At 48.0% G+C, this 21123-nt stretch overlaps 1 protein-coding gene across 1 annotated transcript; it reads left to right on the top strand.

Annotated features, from left to right (window-relative positions):
• The first annotated feature begins 11437 nt into the window (after positions 1-11437).
• txnl1 (thioredoxin-like 1) lies at positions 11438-20639 on the top strand. The gene is made up of 8 exons (XM_079755807.1): positions 11438-11689; positions 12230-12326; positions 12846-13019; positions 14113-14235; positions 18131-18200; positions 18482-18654; positions 18907-19011; positions 20224-20639. The coding sequence occupies exons 1-8, from the start codon at positions 11592-11594 to the stop codon at positions 20251-20253; spliced, it is 870 nt and encodes a 289-aa protein (XP_079611933.1). The 5' UTR covers positions 11438-11591; the 3' UTR covers positions 20254-20639.
• Positions 20640-21123: the final 484 nt, after the last annotated feature.

Raw genomic sequence — 21123 nt, 5'->3', positions numbered from 1 at the left:
TATACTGTCTAAATTTAAATCAGTTGGATCTCTCGGTCAGAAGTTGAGGACTGGGCCGGCCTGGTCGACTGTATCTGAAACACAAAGATGACTGAAGAGAAAAGTCTGAAACACGCAGCCATACACTTGACTTATGAGGATGTCTCAAAGACACAGACAGAATGTATAACAGAGGACAGACAGACCTAAGGACTGTATGACAGCACGGACCGACCTACAGATGTAAAGACTGTACAACATGGTTTGGATGGGGCACCCATGAGGGTCATGGGTGTGAGTTCACGAAAAGTAAAGCATGTGTCTTTAAAGAAGATTGAATGATGAAACTGTCCCTGGACCGGCAAATAAAGAATGGAATACAATACAACGAGGCAGAACAGGACCGTCTCAACTTAAACAATTTGCTCAAAGAGGGACCCATATCTCTAGGGCATAAGATGAAGCTAGAGGAATTTACAACTAATCAGAACAAAATGACCACACTCACCAAGTTCGCAAAGGAAGAGTACACAATGAAGTCACTTCATACTTTCTAACTACACCTGCTACATATGGTCCAGTAGAATAGAGAATTAGAGAATATATCCTATGTGGTATCCATTCACAGGTCACATTCGGCCACATTTTCCTTGTGAGGTCTTCTTCCTGAACAGGAAGCCACACCTGTTGGCCCGGTCTGACCCTGTCTCCTCCACCTCCCCTCCAATTTTCTCCTCCACATCATTATTTTCTTCTCCTCTTCTCCCCCTTTCATAACATCCTCATCCTCCTTTCCCTGCCAAACCTTCTCATCACCCCCTCCCCTCTGACCTCCGGCTCCTCTCCAAGGCCCTCCTCCTCTTCCTCCCCCTCTCCATTGGACTGGGATTCCAGCCATGATCTCTGTGGTTCACATTATTATTTCAAATAATTACTTTTTGCTTTGAATCTGCTTCTGCAACCGTTTGACCGTCTTAGAATGCAGATAAATAATCGGCTTCAGTCATGTTACAATTATGCAGAGATGGGACAATGTCACTGTTTGGCAAGTCCCAAGCAAGTCCCAAGTCTTAGCAATCAAGTCCGAGTTGAGTCCCAAGTCAAGACAGAGAAAGGCAAGTCAAAAAAAAAAGAAGGGAAAACTGCCCAATCTGGCAACACTGCCTGAACGTCCTCAAAACGTAGGCCAATAGGTCGGTAAAAAACGCCCAATCTGGCAACACTGCTGAACGTCCTCACCCCCAGCGTCAACGTAAATCAATGAGACCAACTGAAACGAAGCCAATATGAAACTTAAACTGTGATTCGGAAGAGAGCATAAATGATATCGAAATTCAGTTTAGATATTATTGAAGATACGAGTGCGTCGATTTGTTATATTTTTTGAACGAAGGTAAATGGTTGAACAATGATTTAGTTACGATGTCTTAAGTGTCAGAGGCTGGCCAGACGGCTTCAATTGGACCACCTCAAAACGCAGCCGATATGAAACTAAAACTGTCATTCTGAATAAAGTATAAACGACATCGAAATTTCGTTTTTATATTATTGAAGTGTAGATTTGTCTTCGCTCGCTGTTTTTTTTTTCATCTCCACGGAAGTGAATGAGTCTTGGGTGTCTAGCCCTCTAGGCGGGAAATAGGTTAGATATCTAAAACATGTCGAGTCATTACAAGTGAAAGAGGCAAAGTCCGAGTCAAGTCTCAAGTCAATAGCAGTCAAGTCTAAGTCGAGTCGCAAGTCATGCGTAATTTTGTCAAGTCGAGTCTGAAGTCATCAAAATCATGACTCGAGTCTGACTCGAGTCCAAGTCATGTGACTCGAGTTCACATCTCTGCAATTATGTCACTGGACTAATGCTTCAGGACTTGTTGAGTGAAATATACATTTATTCCCAAGCGATAATTTAAAGGTGAAGGACAATGTTGAACCGTACCGTAGCTGCGACGTGCGACGTGTCAGCAGACAGTCTGCTGGAGGAGGGGAGGGAAGGAAGGTGACGCGGAAAGGTCTCTGCTGCTGCTGAGCTGTTGTGCAGGGAGAGAGGACATTATTTCAGATTCCAGTCAAGGTGTTACATTGCTGTTTTCTGAGAGGCAAAAAGCCGTTATGAAGTTAGCATTTCTCATTAGCACCCGCTACGTTGATTAGTGACAACCATACACTGACCGTTACCGTTTGCTTTAAAGGTAACAAGAAGTCTGACGAAACACATGGCTGGGAGTAGCGGCTGTAGCGTCGTTACATGTGTGGACATGTGAAGCTGAAAGTCCTGTTGGTTCATAAGATATGTTGCATGGTGAACAGAGCGATGGAGGCGTCATATATATGAGGTTAGTGATAAGAACACAAGGAACATGGTCAAGGACAGGGTAAAGAAGAATATTTATGTACCAAGATTTAAAAGCTGGGTTCCCTGACCGGGAATCGAACCCGGGCCGCGGCGGTGAGAGCGACGAATCCTAACCACTAGACCACCAGGGAGCATGAGGTGTCCGGACCAGGGAGCGTGTTCCGGACCACCAGACCACCAGGGAGGTCCTAACCACCAGACCACCAGAGGGAGGTCCTAACCACCAGACCACCAGGGAGAGGTCTTAACCACTAGACCACCAGGGGGAGGTCCTAACCACCGGACCACCAGGGAGAGGTCCTAACCATCAGACCACCAGCGAGAGGTCTTAACCACTAGACCACCAGGGGGAGGTCCTGACCACCAGACCACCAGGGAGAGGTCTTAACCACTAGACCGTTGCATGGCGAACAGAGCGATGGAGGCATCATATATATGAGGATAGTGATAAGAACAGAAGGAACATGGTCAAGGACAGGGTAAGGAAGAATATTTATCTACCAAGATTTAAAAGTTGAGTTCCCTGACCGGGAATCGAACCCGGGCCGCGAGAGTGCCGAATCCTAACCACTAGACCACCAGGGAGCATGTGGTGACTGAACCAGGGAGCATTAATCTTCACCACTAGACCACAGGGAGCCTGAGAGGTCCTAACCATTAGAACACCAGGGAGCCTGAGGGGTCCTAACCACTAGACCACCAGGGAGGTCCTGACCACTAGACCACCAGGGAGAGGTCCACTAGACCACGAGGGGGAGGTCCTGACCACTAGACCACCAGGGAGGTCTTAACTACTAGACTGATAAGAACACAAGTAACATGTTCAAGAACAGAGTGGAGAAGAATATTTAGGTACTATGATTGAAAAGTTCAGTTCCCTGACCGGGAATCGAACCCGGGCCGCGGCGGTGAGAGCGCCGAATCCTAACCACTAGACCACCAGGGAGCATTAGGTGTAGGGACCAGGGAGCGTGTTCCTGACCACCAGACCACCAGGGAGGTCCTAACCACCAGACCAACAGGGAGAGGTCTTAACCACTAGACCACCAGGGGGAGGTCCTAACCACCAGACCACCAGGGAGAGGTCTTAACCACTAGACCGTTGCATGGCGAACAGAGCGATGGAGGCGTCATATGTATGAGGTTAGTGATAAGAACACAAGGAACATGGTCAAGGACAGGGTAAGGAAGAATATTTATCTACCAAGATTTAAAATTTGAGTTCCCTGACCGGGAATCGAACCCGGGCAGCGGCGGTGAGAGCGCCGAATCCTAACCACTAGACCACCAGGGAGCATGTGGTGCCTGAACCAGGGAGCATTAATCTTCATCACTAGACCACAGGGAGCCTGAGAGGTCCTAACCATTAGAACACCAGGGAGCCTGAGGGGTCCTATCCACTAGACCACCAGGGTGGTCCTGACCACTAGACCACCAGGGAGGTCCTGACCACTAGACCACCAGGGAGAGGTCCACTAGACCACCAGGGGGAGGTCCTGACCACTAGACCACCAGGGAGGTCTTAACCACTAGACTGATAAGAACCCAAGTAACATGTTCAAGAACAGAGTGGAGAAGAATATTTAGGTACTATGATTCAAAAGTTGAGTTCCCTGACCGGGAATCGAACCCAGCCCGCGGCGCTGAGAGCGCCGAATGCTAACCACTAGACCACCAGGGAGCATGAGGTGTCAGGACCAGGGAGCGTGTTCCTGACCACCAGACCACCAGGGAGGTCCTAACCACCAGACCACCAGAGGGAGGTCCTAACCACCAGACCACCAGGGAGAGGTCTTAACCACTAGACCATCAGGGGGAGGTCCTGACCACCAGACCACCAGGGAGAGGTCCTAACCACCAGACAACCAGGGGGAGGTCCTAACTACCAGACCACCAGGGAGAGGTCCTAACCACCGGACCTCCAGGGGGAGGTCCTATCCACCAGGGGAGGTCCTATCCACCAGACCACCAGAGGGAGGTCCTAACCACCAGACCACCAGGGAGAGGTCTTAACCACTAGACCGCCAGGGGGAGGTCCTAACCACCAGACCATCAGGGGGAGGTCCTGACCATTAGACCACCAGGGGGAGGACCTGACCACCAGACCACCAGGGAGAGGTCTTAACCACTAGACGGTTGCATGGCAAACAGAGCGATGGAGGCGTCATATATATGAGGTTAGTGATAAGAACAGAAGCAACATGGTCAAGGACAGGGTAAGGAAGAGTATTTATCTACCAAGATTTTAAAATTGAGTTCCCTGACCGGGAATCGAACCCGGGCCGCGGCGGTGAGAGCGCCGAATCCTAACCACTAGACCACCAGGGAGTATGTGGTTTCTGAACCAGGGAGCATTAATGTTCAACACTAGACCACAGGGAGCCTGAGAGGTCCTAACCATTAGAACACCAGGGAGCCTGAGGGGTCCTATCCACAAGACCACCAGGGTGGTCCTAACCACTAGACCACCAGGGAGGTCCTTACCACTAGACCACCAGGAAGGTCGTGACCACTAGACCACCAGGGAGAGGTCCACTAGACCACCAGGGGGAGGTCCTGACCACTAGACCACCAGGGAGGTCTTAACCACTAGACTGAGAAGAACCCAAGTAACATGTTCAAGAACAGGGCGGGGAAGAATATTTAGGTACTATGATTCAAAAGTTGAGTTCCCTGACCAGGAATCAAACCCGGGCCACGGCGGTGAGAGCGCCAAATCCTAACCACTAGACCACTATGGAGCATGAGGTGTCAGGACCAGGGAGCGTGTTCCTGACCACCAGACCACCAGGGAGGTCCTAACCACCAGACCACCAGAGGGAGGTCCTAACCACCAGACCACCAGGGAGAGGTCTTAACCACTAGACCACCAGGGGGAGGTCCTAACCACCAGCCCACCAGGTAGTGGTCCTAACCATCAGACAACCAGGGACAGGTCTTAACCACTAGACCACCAGGGGGAGGTCCTGACCACCAGACCACTAGGGAGAGGTCTTAACCACTAGACCGTTGCATGGCGAACAGGGCGATGGAGGCGTCATATATATGAGGTTAGTGATAAGAACAGAAGGAACATGGTCAAGGACAGGGTAAGAAAGAATATTTATCTACCAAGATTTTAAAGTTGAGTTCCCTGACCGGGAATCGAACCCGGGCCGCGGCGGTGAGAGCGCCGAATCCTAACCACTAGACCACCAGGGAGCATGTGGTGCCTGAACCAGGGAGCATTAATCTTCACCACTAGACCACAGGGAGCCTGAGAGGTCCTAACCATTAGAACACCAGGGAGCCTGAGGGGTCCTATCCACTAGACCACCAGGGTGGTCCTAACCACTAGACCACCAGGGAGGTCCTGACCACTAGACCACCAGGGAGGTCCTGATCACTAGACCACCAGGGAGAGGTGCACTAGACCACCAGGGGGAGGTCCTGACCACTAGACCACCAGGGAGGTCTTAACCACTTGACTGAGAAGAACCCAAGTAACATATTCAAGAACAGGGCGGAGAAAAATATTTAGGTACTATGATTCAAAAGTTGAGTTCCCTGACCGAGAATCGACCCCGGCCCGCGGCGGTGAGAGCGCCGAATCCTAACCACTAGTCCACCAGGGAGCATGAGGTGTCTGGAGCAGGGAGCGTGTTCCTGACCACCAGACCACCAGGGAGGTCCTAACCACCAGACCACCAGAGGGAGGTTCTAACCACCAGACCACCAGGGAGAGGTCTTAACCACTAGACCACCAGGGGGAGGTCCTAACCACCAGACCACCAGGGAGAGGTTCTAACCATCAGACCACCAGGAAGAGGTCTTAACCACTAGACCACCAGGGGGAGGTCCTGACCACCAGACCACCAGGGAGAGGTCTTAACCACTAGACCGTTGCATGGCGAACAGAGCGATGGAGGTGTTATTTATATGAAGTTAGTTATAAGAACAGAAGGAACATGGTCAAGGACAGGGTAAGGAAGAATATTTATCTACCAAGATTTAAAAATTGTGTTCCCTGACCGGGAATCGAACCCGGGCCGCGGCGGTGAGAGCGCCGAATCCTAACCACTAGACCACCAGGGAGCATATGGTGCCTGAACCAGGGAGCATTAATCTTCACCACTAGACCACAGGGAGCCTGAGAGGTCCTATTCATTAGAACACCAGGGAGCCTGAGGGGTCCTATCCACAAGACCACCAGGGTGGTCCTAACCACTAGACCACCAGGGAGGTCCTGACCACTAGACCACCAGGGAGGTCCTGACCACTAGACCACCAGGGAGAGGTCCACTAGACCACCAGGGGGAGGTCCTGACCACTAGACCACCAGGGAGGTCTTAACCACTAGACTGAGAAGAACCCAAGTAACGTGTTCAAGAACAGGGCGGAGAAGAATATTTAGGTACTATGATTCAAAAGCTGAGTTCCCTGACCGGGAATCGAACCCGGCCCGCGGCGGTGAGAGCGCCGAATCCTAACCACTAGACCACCAGGGAGCATGAGGTGTCTGGAGCAGGGAGCGTGTTCCTGACCACCAGACCACCAGGGAGGTCCTAACCACCAGACCACCAGAGGGAGGTCCTAACCACCAGACCACCAGGGAGAGGTCTTAACCACTAGACCACCAGGGGGAGGTCCTAACCACCAGCCCACCAGGTAGTGGTCCTAACCATCAGACAACCAGGGACAGGTCTTAACCACTAGACCACCAGGGGGAGGTCCTGACCACCAGACCACTAGGGAGAGGTCTTAACCACTAGACCGTTGCATGGCGAACAGGGCGATGGAGGCGTCATATATATGAGGTTAGTGATAAGAACAGAAGGAACATGGTCAAGGACAGGGTAAGAAAGAATATTTATCTACCAAGATTTTAAAGTTGAGTTCCCTGACCGGGAATCGAACCCGGGCCGCGGCGGTGAGAGCGCCGAATCCTAACCACTAGACCACCAGGGAGCATGTGGTGCCTGAACCAGGGAGCATTAATCTTCACCACTAGACCACAGGGAGCCTGAGAGGTCCTAACCATTAGAACACCAGGGAGCCTGAGGGGTCCTATCCACTAGACCACCAGGGTGGTCCTAACCACTAGACCACCAGGGAGGTCCTGACCACTAGACCACCAGGGAGGTCCTGATCACTAGACCACCAGGGAGAGGTGCACTAGACCACCAGGGGGAGGTCCTGACCACTAGACCACCAGGGAGGTCTTAACCACTTGACTGAGAAGAACCCAAGTAACATATTCAAGAACAGGGCGGAGAAAAATATTTAGGTACTATGATTCAAAAGTTGAGTTCCCTGACCGAGAATCGACCCCGGCCCGCGGCGGTGAGAGCGCCGAATCCTAACCACTAGTCCACCAGGGAGCATGAGGTGTCTGGAGCAGGGAGCGTGTTCCTGACCACCAGACCACCAGGGAGGTCCTAACCACCAGACCACCAGAGGGAGGTTCTAACCACCAGACCACCAGGGAGAGGTCTTAACCACTAGACCACCAGGGGGAGGTCCTAACCACCAGACCACCAGGGAGAGGTTCTAACCATCAGACCACCAGGAAGAGGTCTTAACCACTAGACCACCAGGGGGAGGTCCTGACCACCAGACCACCAGGGAGAGGTCTTAACCACTAGACCGTTGCATGGCGAACAGAGCGATGGAGGTGTTATTTATATGAAGTTAGTTATAAGAACAGAAGGAACATGGTCAAGGACAGGGTAAGGAAGAATATTTATCTACCAAGATTTAAAAATTGTGTTCCCTGACCGGGAATCGAACCCGGGCCGCGGCGGTGAGAGCGCCGAATCCTAACCACTAGACCACCAGGGAGCATATGGTGCCTGAACCAGGGAGCATTAATCTTCACCACTAGACCACAGGGAGCCTGAGAGGTCCTATTCATTAGAACACCAGGGAGCCTGAGGGGTCCTATCCACAAGACCACCAGGGTGGTCCTAACCACTAGACCACCAGGGAGGTCCTGACCACTAGACCACCAGGGAGGTCCTGACCACTAGACCACCAGGGAGAGGTCCACTAGACCACCAGGGGGAGGTCCTGACCACTAGACCACCAGGGAGGTCTTAACCACTAGACTGAGAAGAACCCAAGTAACGTGTTCAAGAACAGGGCGGAGAAGAATATTTAGGTGCTATGATTCAAATGCTGAGTTCCCTGACCGGGAATCGAACCCGGCCAGCGGCGGTGAGAGCGCCGAATCCTAACCACTAGACCACCAGGGAGCATGAGGTGTCTGGAGCAGGGAGCGTGTTCCTGACCACCAGACCACCAAGGAGGTCCTAACCACCAGACCACCAGAGGGAGGTCCTGACCACCAGACCACCAGGGAGAGGTCTTAACCACTAGACCACCAGGGGGAGGTCCTAACCACCAGACCACCAGGGAGAGGTCCTAACCATCAGACCACCAGGGAGAGGTCTTAACCACTTGACCACCAGGGGGAGGTCCTGACCACCAGACCACCAGGGAGAGGTCTTAACCACTAGACCGTTGCATGGCGAATAGAGCGATGGAGGCGTTATATATATGAGGTTAGTGATAAGAACAGAAGGAACATGGTCAAGGACAGGGTAAGGAAGAATATTTATCCACCAAGATTTAAAATTTGAGTTCCCTGACCGGGAATCAAAGCCTGGGAGCGGAGGTGAGAGCGCCGAATCCTAACCACTAGACCGCAAGGGACCATGTGCTGCCTGAACCAGGGAGCATTAATCTTCACCACTAGACCACAGGGAGCCTGAGAGGTCCTAACCATTAGAACACCAGGGAGCCTGATGGGTCCTATCCACTAGACCACCAGGGAGGTCCTGACCACTAGACCACCAGAGAGAGGTCCACTAGACCACCAGGGGGAGGTCCTGACCACTAGACCACCAGGGACGTCTTAACCACTAGACTGAGAAGAACCCAAGTAACATGTTCAAGAACAGGGCGGAGAAGAATATTTAGGTACTATGAATCAAAAGTTGAGTAACCTGACCGGGAGTCGAACCCGGGCCGCGGAGGTGAGAGCGCCAAATACCAACCACTAGACAACCAGGGATAATGTGGTGTCAGGACCAGGGAGCGTGTTCCTGACCACCAGACCACCAGGGAGGTCCTAACCACCAGACCACCAGGGGGAGGTCCTAACCACCAGACCACCAGGGAGAGGTCTTAACCACTAGACCACCAGGGGAGGTCCTAACCACCAGACCACCAGGGGGAGGTCCTGACCATTAGACCACCAGGGGGAGGACCTGACCATCAGACCACCAGGGAGAGGTCTTAACCACTAGACCGTTGCATGGCGAACAGAGCGATGGAGGCGTCATATATATGAGGTTAGTGATAAGAACAGAAGGAACATGGTCATGGACAGGGTAAGGAAGAGTATTTATCTACCAAGATTTAAAAGTTGAGTTCCCTGACCGGGAATCGAACCCTGGCCGCCGCGGTGAGAGCGCCGAATCCTAACCACTAGACCACCAGGGAGCATGAGGTGTTGGGACCAGGGAGCGTGTTCCTGACCACCAGACCACCAGGAAGGTCCTATCCACCAGTCCACCAGAGGGAGGTCCTAACCACCAGACCACCAGGGAGAGGTCTTAACCACTAGACCACCAGGGGGAGGTCCTAACCACCAGACCACCAGGGGGAGGTCCTGACCATTAGACCACCAGGGGGAGGACCTGACCACCAGACCACCAGGGAGAGGTCTTAACCACTAGACGGTTGCATGGCGAACAGAGCGATGGAGGCGTCATATATATGAGGTTAGTGATAAGAACAGAAGGAACATGGTCAAGGACAGGGTAAGGAAGAGTATTTATCTACCAAGATTTAAAAATTGAGTTCCCTGACCGGGAATCGAACCCGGGCCGCGGCGGTGAGAGCGCCGAATCCTAACCACTAGACCACCAGGGAGCATGTGGTTTCTGAACCAGGGAGCATTAATGTTCAACACTAGTCCACAGGGAGCCTGAGAGGTCCTACCCATTAGAACACCAGGGAGCCTGAGGGGTCCTATCCACTAGACCACCAGGGTGGTCCTAACCACTAGACCACCAGGGAGGTCCTTACCACTAGACCACCAGGAAGGTCCTGAATACTAGACCACCAGGGGGAGGTCCTGACCACTAGACCACCAGGGAGGTCTTAACCACTAGACTGATAAGAACACAAGTAACATGGAGAAGAATATTTATGTACTATGATTCAAAAGTTGAGTTCCCTGACCGGGAATCGAACGCGGGCCGCGGCAGTGAGAGCGCCGAATCCTAACCACTAGACCACCAGGGAGCATGAGGTGTTGTATCCAGGGTGCGTGTTCCTGACCACCAGACCACCAGGGAGGTCCTAACCAGCAGACCACCAGGGAAAGGTCTTAACCACTAGACCACCAGGGGGAGGTCCTATCCACCAGACACCAGGGGGAGGTCCTACCCACCAGACCACCAGGGAGAGGTCTTAACCACTAGACCACCAGGGAGCATGAGGTGTTGTATCCAGGGTGCGTGTTCCTGACCACCAGACCACCAGGGAGGTCCTAACCAGCAGACCACCAGGGAAAGGTCTTAACCACTAGACCACCAGGGGGAGGTCCTATCCACCAGACACCAGGGGGAGGTCCTACCCACCAGACCACCAGGGAGAGGTCTTAACCACTAGACCACCAGGGAGTCTGAGAGGTCTGGACCAGATTTGTAAGGTAAGAAGTAGTTTTAGAACAGCCAGGCTTTGTATTCATGTGTTTCAAATACATTGAAGTACATATCTAGCCAAAATATAACTTTGACAGTATATTGATATTTAAATTATATCATATGGGTTAAACCTACACTAAAATCTGAATAATATGATAATATGGTCTGTATCTCTGGCTTTCTTCTACCGGGGAGCCAGGGAGGTTATAACATGCAGAAGGTCCTCCACCACATTTGATAGAATTTACTGCGTGTGTGTTTTTGGGAATGTTTGCGTGCTTGTGTGTGCGTGCGCGCGCGCGTGTGTGCGTGTGTTTGTGTCTGTGTGTTCTTACGTGTGTGCGTGCGAGCAAGTGACGTAGAGGACTTCAGCCCCGCTGATTGGCTGAGCCCTCCTCGCTATATTTGACGCGACACTAACTAGCCGCAGTGGAAGCACACGTACAGTATCAATAATAAACAACTTCTAAAGAAGAGGAAACATCTTGGTCAGAGACTTTTCGGCCTTGGTTTCAGTCCTAGTATCCTAGTCGTTCGCCGTCGGAGTTTTAAAGACCAGGGCCATGGTCGGCGTGAAAGTGATCGCGAATGACGCTGACTTCCAGCCGGAGCTAGCGGCCGCCGGGTCCAGGCTAGCAGTGGTGAAGTTCACAATGGCCGGGTAAGCTACTAGCCGCCTGGGCTGTTGGAACGAGCTAACGCGAGCCACACAGCTGGTGGCTAGCGGCGCGAAATGAGCACAAACATACATGATTGTATGTCTGCTGTATAGTTCATGTCTTTTGTTAACGCCAGCCATCGGATAGTAGTAACAGCATGCTACTTAGAGCTCTAGCCGGAGCTAAAGTAGCAGGCTAACGATAGCCGAGGCTAAAATAGCAAGCTATCCAAACCATGTCTAGGCTAACATAGCAAGCTAAACACAGCTGAGGCTAAAAGAAAAAGCTAACGATGGCTAAATAGCTAGCTGTGACATAGCAGTATTGGCATTGCTTCCTGAGGTTCATCTCATTTCCTTATACTTTGCAATCACCAGCTAACTAATGATCAAGAACGTCATCTTACAATTTTGTCCTTAACTTTGTGGGACGAGAACGGAGTGGGGGCACTTTGTCTTTTATTCTAGTAAACTTGTGTTACTTGTAAATATCAACATAAGGGAGATTGGGACAGCGCATTAACCCTCTGGTTGTATTCCTAGGTGTCGACCCTGCATCAGAATATCCCCAGCCTTCAACCTTTTGAGTAACAGATACCCACAAGTGGTCTTCCTTGAAGTAGACGTACACGTCTGTCAGGTGAGTGTTGTTGAAACAAAGATCCTGCCTCAGGAAATCAGGTCCACAGTCTTGGTACTCAATATCATGAATTGATCACAGTGGTATGTTTCTAACCGTCCAACTGGTGTACATACTCTGAAATGTAAGTTGTTTATTTTGGTTTCTACTGTAGCAGAAGTCAAAACACAACGTAGCCCGCTTGTCCCGTTGGTTCTCATTTTGTAAAGTTGTACATTTTTCCATCTTTGCCCATGATTCACGGTGAAACCTGTATGCACAATTGTACTGTTGACTGTTGACTTGTTAATTAAGTTACAAGGACATAACTTCCTGACACAGTGACACTTGGAAATTTGTTACTGTCGACCAGAAACCCAGCTGACCCTGTTGAAGCATGTCATTTCATATATGAAGTTGCAACTGTTGATGCTCTCATGGCTCTTATTACAAGCCATTGGAATCAGGTTTTAAGTAACTGTTTTGTTCAGGTTGCAGATTTATTTCAATAAAGGGAATAACGCCTTTTCCTTTTGGTAGGCCACTGCGGCCGCCAATAACATCTCTGCCACGCCCACCTTTCTGTTCCTGAGGAACCGGGTGCGTGTGGACCAGTACCAGGGGGCGGATGCTGCTGGCCTGGAGGAGAAGGTCAAACAGCACACAGAGAACGACCCCGGAAACAATGAGGACTCAGACATCCCTAAGGGATATGTGAGTACAGCACCATGGTGATCCTGCCACTAAGGCTGTAGTGACCACAGACGCACGTGCTGGTGTGGAGAACTGTTAGGAAGTTTATTTGACAATAAAATCCACAACAATACAAATGGCCAAGGAACTTGTGGAGGAAGAGAAGAGAACTTGATGTTGAAATGATCACATTTAAACAGCATGTGTCCCAAATCTATGGGCAGAGTCTACTGAGACATTTTGGACTAGGCAGTACAAATAAAGATATACTGATTCTCATCACTAAGATCTCTTAAAGCTCCAGTTTGTAAATATAGTAGCATCTAGCTATGAGGTTGCAGATTCCCAGCAACTGAATCCCCCCCCCCCCCCATTCCAACAGCTACGGTGGCCTCTACTGTGTCAGGTGCTAGTAGGTACTTAATATAGTGATAGCTAGTAGGTACTAAAATATTGCCGCATACGTCAACATCAGTCTCACAGGATGAGTTTCCATAATAGATTCATCAATTGTATTCAGTAATTTAATTTTTACACACAACTATAGGTCGAAGTTTATAAGTAAAGTTATTTTTACAAGTCATGCGCTTTTCTGACACTTGTACCCTTAATAATGCCTCTGTCAACCAGCATCTACTTAATGAATGCATAGACCACTTCTGCTCTGCTGCGACACACTTGCAGCAATCACAAAGAGCCAACCGTTGCAGTAGGCTCCTGGTGTCTTCAAAACTGAGCTGTTTAGTCAGTTTTAACCAAACCCTGGAGCCTTTCCCCCAATAGCACGGTTTGTTTGGGATGGTGTGAACGCTCATTTGAACTATGGTGCCGACCAGACAAACAAAAGCTGGTCCACGTGGAAACAGGGGTATCGGTCCCCGACCAGAGTGAATGTGATCTGGCCCAATTATCGCTAAACAAAAAAGGTTGCAAAAACGGGGTTGTTTTGACTTCTTTTATAATAATCATACAATTATTAAAACAGAAACCCATGTTGAGTAAAACATATTTTCATACAACGGTCTGCACGTGTCCCTCATGCCCCTGAAGACAATGGATTGAGGTGTGCTTTTCTCCCTATGAAAGTAACCTGTGTGTCCGTGTGTGATTTCAGATGGACCTGATGCCCTTCGTCAGCAAAACGGGCTGCGAGTGTCTGAATGAGAGCGACGACTGTGGCTTTGACAACTGTCTGACAAAAGATGACTCCTACCTAGAGTCTGACTGTGATGAACAGGTATTAACTGAGATTCTGCTGAAGTACTGCTCTTTATACATCCAGTCTGATGAACATGTAGTATTCAGACACTGCTGCAGTACTGCTCCTTATACATCCAGTCTGATGAACAGGTAGTACTGAGACACTGCTGCAGTACTGCTCTTTATACATCCAGTCTGTGATGAACAGGTAGTACTGAGACACTGCTGCAGTACTGCTCGTTATACATCCAGACTGTGATGAACAGGTAGTACTGAGACACTGCTGCAGTACTGCTCGTTATACATCCAGACTGTGATGAACAGGTAGTACTGAGACACTCGTTTACATGGGACAGCTAGATTGGATTAAGGTTTATACAGATTTTGCTACTCGAACTGACTGTGTCAATTATCCGAACGTACATGGCCTTAGAGATCAGATAATGGCCGGAGCATGGCTGAATCCGCTACCCTAGGTGGCGCTGTAGTAGAGATAGACCGATATGGATTTATCAGGGCCGATACCGATTATTAGTAGTCAAGGGGGCCGATAACCGATATTTGGAGCCGATACTAATTTACAGAAAAAGGGAAAAGATTGCATCAGAATTTTGAATAATACAAACTCCAACACTTAACTTCATTCATGAAGTTGTTTGATAAACACAACAGCTTATCAGATTTGCAACATAACACAATTTAAACAAATAAATGGCTCAGTAAAATTTTCCTGAACTGAAATATTAATCTTTTACTTATCTTTTTTTTAACTTCAAACAAAAACAAAAAGTGCAGGGTGTTCTAATGAAGTTAACTGAAAATTTAAATAAATAAATAGTTCCCTAGTTAAACAGCCATTATTGCCCAACAGTTTTCTCTCAGACAGACGGTGCCATCCCCTCATCGTGCTTCCCTGCAATAAAACTAACTGAATTTTACTCTCTCTCTCTCTCTCTCTCTCTCTCTCTCTCTCTCTCACACACTTCTTACTTTTATCACTGACTATTTCCCTATCAATATTATCAGCAACCTTGTTTCAAGTGATTCAACCGTTAAAAAACACAAAATAGCGTACAGCATCTTCACTTTAATAATCAGTATTTATCATAGGAACAGACAGCTGCTGCTAACGTATTGGGCCTCACAGTAACGTTAGTAGTCGTGGGTTGTAGAGTTTCGCTACAGTCTGCTGAGCGTCTAGAGCCAGAGAAGGAGGAAGCGGACCGCTGGGCTAACGTTACGCTAAAAGCTAATCAGCCTTCACCTTAAAGCCTAAGGGCTCGAGGGGCTCAGTGGTTACGCAGTTGGATAGCGCATTACGCAGTTGTAGAAGTATAACCACCGCTTAACGTGCTTCCCTGCAACAAAACTGGACTGAATTGAGTTTATTAAGTTTTTACTCTCACTCACATACAGACTTCTACTATCACCGACTATTTCTATATCGATATTATCAGCAACCTTGTTTCGAGTGATTAACAGGCATGCCTGGACGCCGGACTGCGAGCAGAGCTGTCGCTTATGTTTATATAACGTTAAATGGGCTCACAGTAATGTTACTAGTAGTTGTGAGTTGTAGAGGACTGGGATGTCTATTACAATTTCGGGAGAGTCTGCTGCCTTAACTTACCTCAAAACCAAACCAGACAAAACCTTTTCTCCTCTCCGCCTTGTGTGTGTGAGCACTGTGCATGCACAGCTTTCACTGCTGATTGGCTGTTACCCATCGTGGCTCTGCGTGTAACCAGAGCGTGTAACCAATCAGATGGTGCTGTGGGTGGGACAATGCTGGAGACAGCGTAGTGACAGCAGACAGAGAGGCGCGGCTGCATCAGAGCCAAAATAACCCAGTTTTAAATTGATCTCTTATCGGCCGTCGGATCAAAAAGAAAAGGCTGATGCCGATATGCGTCAAAATGCCGAATATCGGCGTCGATAATCGGTCGATCCCTACGCTGTAGCCCTTTCAACCAGTGGTTATAGAGCCACTCCCGGTTGACCTCTACGTCCCAGCATCAGCAAACAAAGGCGGCATTCGGGAAAGATGTTTTCAGTAACCAGTTGTCAGTTCACTATGGGTCCATGTCATTTCTCCGACGCTACATTGTTCCTACCTCTCGGTGGTATGCGGACTCCTCCGGCGGCGGAGCAGCGGGAGGAGTCCAGCCGGAGGAGTCCGCATACGACCGAGAGCTCGGAACAATGGAGCGTCAGAGAAATGACATGGACCCGAAGTGAACTGACCGCTGTCCCGCATACGGCAACAATCCCTTTCTCCTCCATGTAGAGTTTCAATCTTGACTTCAGAGAGTCAAAGCCAAAATTCCATTTCCCCAATTCCTTCTCCACCATGGCCGAGATAACCCCCACTACGAGTCTTTGTTGTGGAAGTACCAGAGAGTCAGAGAACCCGACGCAGCCTTTAAGATTCATAATATCAGATGGATCTTAAAGGCTGCGTCGGGTTCGCGGCGAAATGAATGAATAAAGATTGAATACACGTCAGTAGATAAATAGGTTTATTTTGACAGATGTGCCTGAAGTTACTACTGTACAACCTAGTTGATGACCAACGTTTAGGAAAACATGCACTTTTAATTCAGCCTTGGGTGAAATCGATGCGTGGTGTGTACTGAATGCATGTTGATTATGGTACACTTCTTATAGGGGGTAATGGCATGACACCGGCTTCCTCCATGTTCTGCGTCACCTTTTTAAATAAATTGCCGTTTCACATTTTCCGACGGCGACAACCATAAACATATAAAGAAATAATTTAATATTTATAAATAAATAAGAATTGTTTATATGTCTATGGGGACATCAACACGACTACCGTCTCCTTATACTTCCGGCTCGCGTCCCCCGGCCAAAAGATCTCGAGTATGCGCAGAACGCGGAATCCGATACGTTATACGATGCGGGTTTACATGCAGCTAGAAACCGGACTATGATCGAGTTTTCTAGGTGTTCTTATCCGATCTCGCTTGTCCGTTCATGTACCGATTTCGTTCTGAAGTAGATCGGGTAAAGGTGTTTACATGCATTTTAAAAGTCCGGTTGTGGTCCTATTTGTTTCTTTATCCGATAATGACACTGCATGTGAACGCACTGACATATACATCCAGTCTGTGATGAACAGGTATTACTGGGACACTGCTCGTTATACATCCAGTCTGTGATGAACAGGTATTACTGGGACACTGCTCGTTATTCATCCAGTCTGTGATGAACAGGTATTACTGGGACACTGCTCGTTATACATCCAGACTGTGATGAACAGGTAGTACTGAGACACTGCTGCAGTACTGCTCTTTATACATCCAGACTGTGATGAACAGGTAGTACTGAGACACTGCTGCAGTACTGCTCTTTATGCATCCAGTCTGTGATGAACAGGTAGTACTGAGACACTGCTGCAGTACTGCTCGTTTCATTTAATTATATTTGTTCTTATTATTAAAAAGATAAATATATTATGATAAATATCGATCAATATAAAAAAGCATATTGTGATATAATTTCTGGCCATATCGTCCAGCCCTTCTACTCCCATAATACTGCAATGCTATTCAGATACTTCTTAAATACCGCTCACATATATTTTGAGTTTGACTGTGACAAACGGGTAGCTACTGCAACACTACTCCAAGAAGTACTTAGTTGAACTAAGAAGGAGCCAGTGGTTCCCGTGGATTGTGATGGTCATATTGATGCTTAGCATTGGAGTCATGGAATCCTCACCTTTTTATAGCATTCACACACACACACAGGATATAAACCAGCCACTAGATGTTTAGAACCGGAGCCCCAGTACTTGGTCTAGCTAAATGGCTAGTGTATGTTCACGATGCAGCCAGGTTTTCCAGCTGGTATTTGGTGTTGAGTAGTTGCTCCGTGTTGTAAAAATGGTGGTTTTGTGTGTTGTCCAGCTACTGATCACCATGGCCTTCAACCAGCCTGTCAAGCTGTTCTCCATGAAGCTGCTCTCCTCCGACTTCGGTGAGTTCCCCCGTCACCTAAAAGATTGAATTATTTTGGGTTAGTTTACCTGTCACTTCCTGTCCTCTTCATTCTCTTTCATGTCCAGTTCATTATGCTTCCTGCTCTCATAAATATCCCTTCCTTCACGGTTAATGCTCCTTCCTGTCCTGTTAACTCTCCTTCCTGTCCTGTGAATGCTCCTTCCTGTCCTGTGAGTGCTCCTTCCTGTCCTGTGAATGCTCCTTCCTGTCCTGTTAATACTCCTTCCTGTCCTGTTAATGCTCCTCCCTGTGCTCCAGCCCAGGCTCCTAAGCTGCTCAAGGTGTTCATCAACCTTCCTCGCTCCATGAGCTTCGACGATGCGGAGCGCAGTGAGCCCACGCAGGCTCTGGACCTGACCGAGGACGACTTCAAGGACGACGGCCTTGTCCCGCTCAGATACGTCAAGTTCCAGAACGTCCAGAGCGTCACGGTAATGAAACTTAGACCAGTTAGTGGTTATGTAGGCTTCAACCAGTTAGTGGTTATGAAGGCTGAAACCAGTTCATGGTTAAGGAATGAAGGCTTAAACCAGTTAATGGTTATGGATGTACGATAGGTTCATCACTTTCCCTCATTAGATGTCCATTATTGAGCCCCAGTACCTTTTTAGGTGGTACATTGGAGACCTCTAGTGGTCTCAGTGTGTCAGTACACTGGGTTCTGATGGCTGCTCTCTCCATAGTTGTTTGTGAAGTCCAACCAGGGAGACGAGGAGACGACAAAGATCAACTACCTGACCTTCATCGGTACCCCTGTACAGGCCACCAACATGAATGACTTTAAACGGGTATGTACTGCAGGGACAACCTGGCCATGTGCTACATGCACAGCACCACCTTGACCAACGTTAAAGATTGGATTCAAATACTGTAGTACATATACTAGGGGTGAGACAAAATATAGATACATCACCCAGACCCTCTTTGTGCGATACGAGAATAAAAACACTGGCGTCACATATCAATATCAAAAATCAATCAATATTTACAAATTATGTAGGCGTGTATTTTTTTTTAATGTTTTTTTTTCATGTTTATGCTTTACTCATGAAGAGTAAGATAGGAAATATTGTCCCAGACATTGATATTTAATTTTTAAAAAATAAGGCGTTCTAAACAGATTTCCCTGCTCCTCGAGGTACCGCTCAACACATGAATGAAGAAAACTTGAACGGAAGTTAACTAGCCAAAGAGCAACTGAAAAACTCAGTTGAGACCATAAATAAAGACCGAAATCTAGATTGTGTAACGATATTCATCGTTACACAATCCTAAAACTATGCATCACGATATGTTTAACAATACAGCATATATATTTTTTCAGAATCGCTGTATTGTGATCGATATCATGTGTTGCGTACCGTATTGTGAGGTACCCGTGATTCCCACCCCTAACATATACTCCATGTACAGCTCACTGAGCACTGCTCAGGGATGACTAGAGGATACGCTCTAGAGAAAACATGTCCTATAGAGCGGTGTGTCGGTTCTGGGCCACCGTAGAAACATGGCGAGCTCTCCGAAGAGCACTCCCCATGGAGATATAAAAGACTTCTTCTAATGGAACGGACACCCCAGAACATCATATTACCTTGGGATTATAAACATTCAAACAGAATTAGGAATATTATATTCCATTTATGCCAAGTCTGTTCAGGTAGATGTCAAGTTATTCTAGACGAGGCGCCCCGACGGCTACCCGGGTATAGCGTCTACCGTTACGGCCCAGTCCTGGGCTCAGCGACCCGGGTTTGATTCCTGCCCTGCATGTCCTCCACTCGATCTCCCTTAACTTCCTGTCTATCTCACTCGATCATAAAGCAGAACAATTAAAAAAATGAATCTTAAAAAAAAAAGATGTATATATATTCTAGAGGCCCGCATCTTTAAGTCTGGGATAAAGGTGCCTCAAATGATGTTTGAACTTAGCTGGTTTATTTTATTTTATAATCTCTTATCATATTTGATACTGACCTGCGTTCTGTTGGTTTGATGTACAGGTGGTGGGAAAGAAAGGAGAGAGTCACTAAGCCAGGAGGAGGAGAGAAGACTGAGGAGGAGGAGGAGAGATGAGGAGTCAGGAGTCTAGCTACTCCTCACAAGGAGTGACCTCTGCCAAAACCACACACATCACACACACATCACTCGCACACACTGAAGGGATACTAACCATTTTACCAGTTATGTTGAAAAAGGTAGAAATACTGCGTACCACATGCATTGACACACACAGGCCTGCTCTTAAAGGAGCTTTAGGTCAGATATTATTTGGTTTTATCTATGGGGACATGAAGCTGCAAACATACACACTTGACACACAGATTAAAGACCTGCGGTGTGAGTGTGGACTATGGAATGTGTCTTTATGAATCATTTGTATTGTAATTCAGAGGTGAATCACTGTAAATAAATACAATCCTTTTCCAAAGGCATGTGCGTTGTGTCATATTGTCGGGGGCTGTAAACTGCCCCGTACTGTCGTCTCATTAGCAAATCTCTCACATAGCCGACCAATAGGCAGAGGTGTAGGGAACCAATGGTAAGAGGTGAGGTTTTTAACAAAGACAAAATAAGGGGATAAGCTTTTCGTACAAATTCCTTTATTAGATGAGTTACATCTGCACTGAACAGTTCAGCTTACATATATATTTTTATCATTTGTAACTGCGTAACACTGAATGCTTCATGAATAATTGTACACATATTTTGGAAAATTAAATCTTTCCAGAATAACAAATTATAATAAATCCAAAAGTAAAACGCTTTGCAGTTTTGTCTTGTAATTTGCCCGCTAACGTCCAGGTCGGATTTTATTTTCTCCATATTTACTCTTTATACGGCCGATATAATCGGGACATCAGAAACGTACTTATGTATGTGTGACGCGACTTGGATTTATA

The sequence above is a fragment of the Pollachius pollachius genome (genome assembly GCF_949987615.1).
Source record: "Pollachius pollachius genome assembly, chromosome: 18".
Lineage (NCBI taxonomy): Eukaryota > Metazoa > Chordata > Actinopteri > Gadiformes > Gadidae > Pollachius > Pollachius pollachius.
The sequence above is the reverse complement of the archived record's forward strand: the minus strand, read 5'-3'. Positions and strand labels throughout refer to the sequence as shown.

Excerpts from the sequence above, each read along its gene's own strand:
- txnl1 (XM_079755807.1), top strand. The coding sequence starts at position 11,592 with ATGGTCGGCGTGAAAGTGATCGCGAATGACGCTGACTTCCAGCCGGAG. Across the intron at positions 13,020-14,112 it reads CAGACATCCCTAAGGGATAT|ATGGACCTGATGCCCTTCGT; the intron begins GTGAGTACAGCA and ends GTGTGATTTCAG. Across the intron at positions 19,012-20,223 it reads ACATGAATGACTTTAAACGG|GTGGTGGGAAAGAAAGGAGA; the intron begins GTATGTACTGCA and ends TTTGATGTACAG.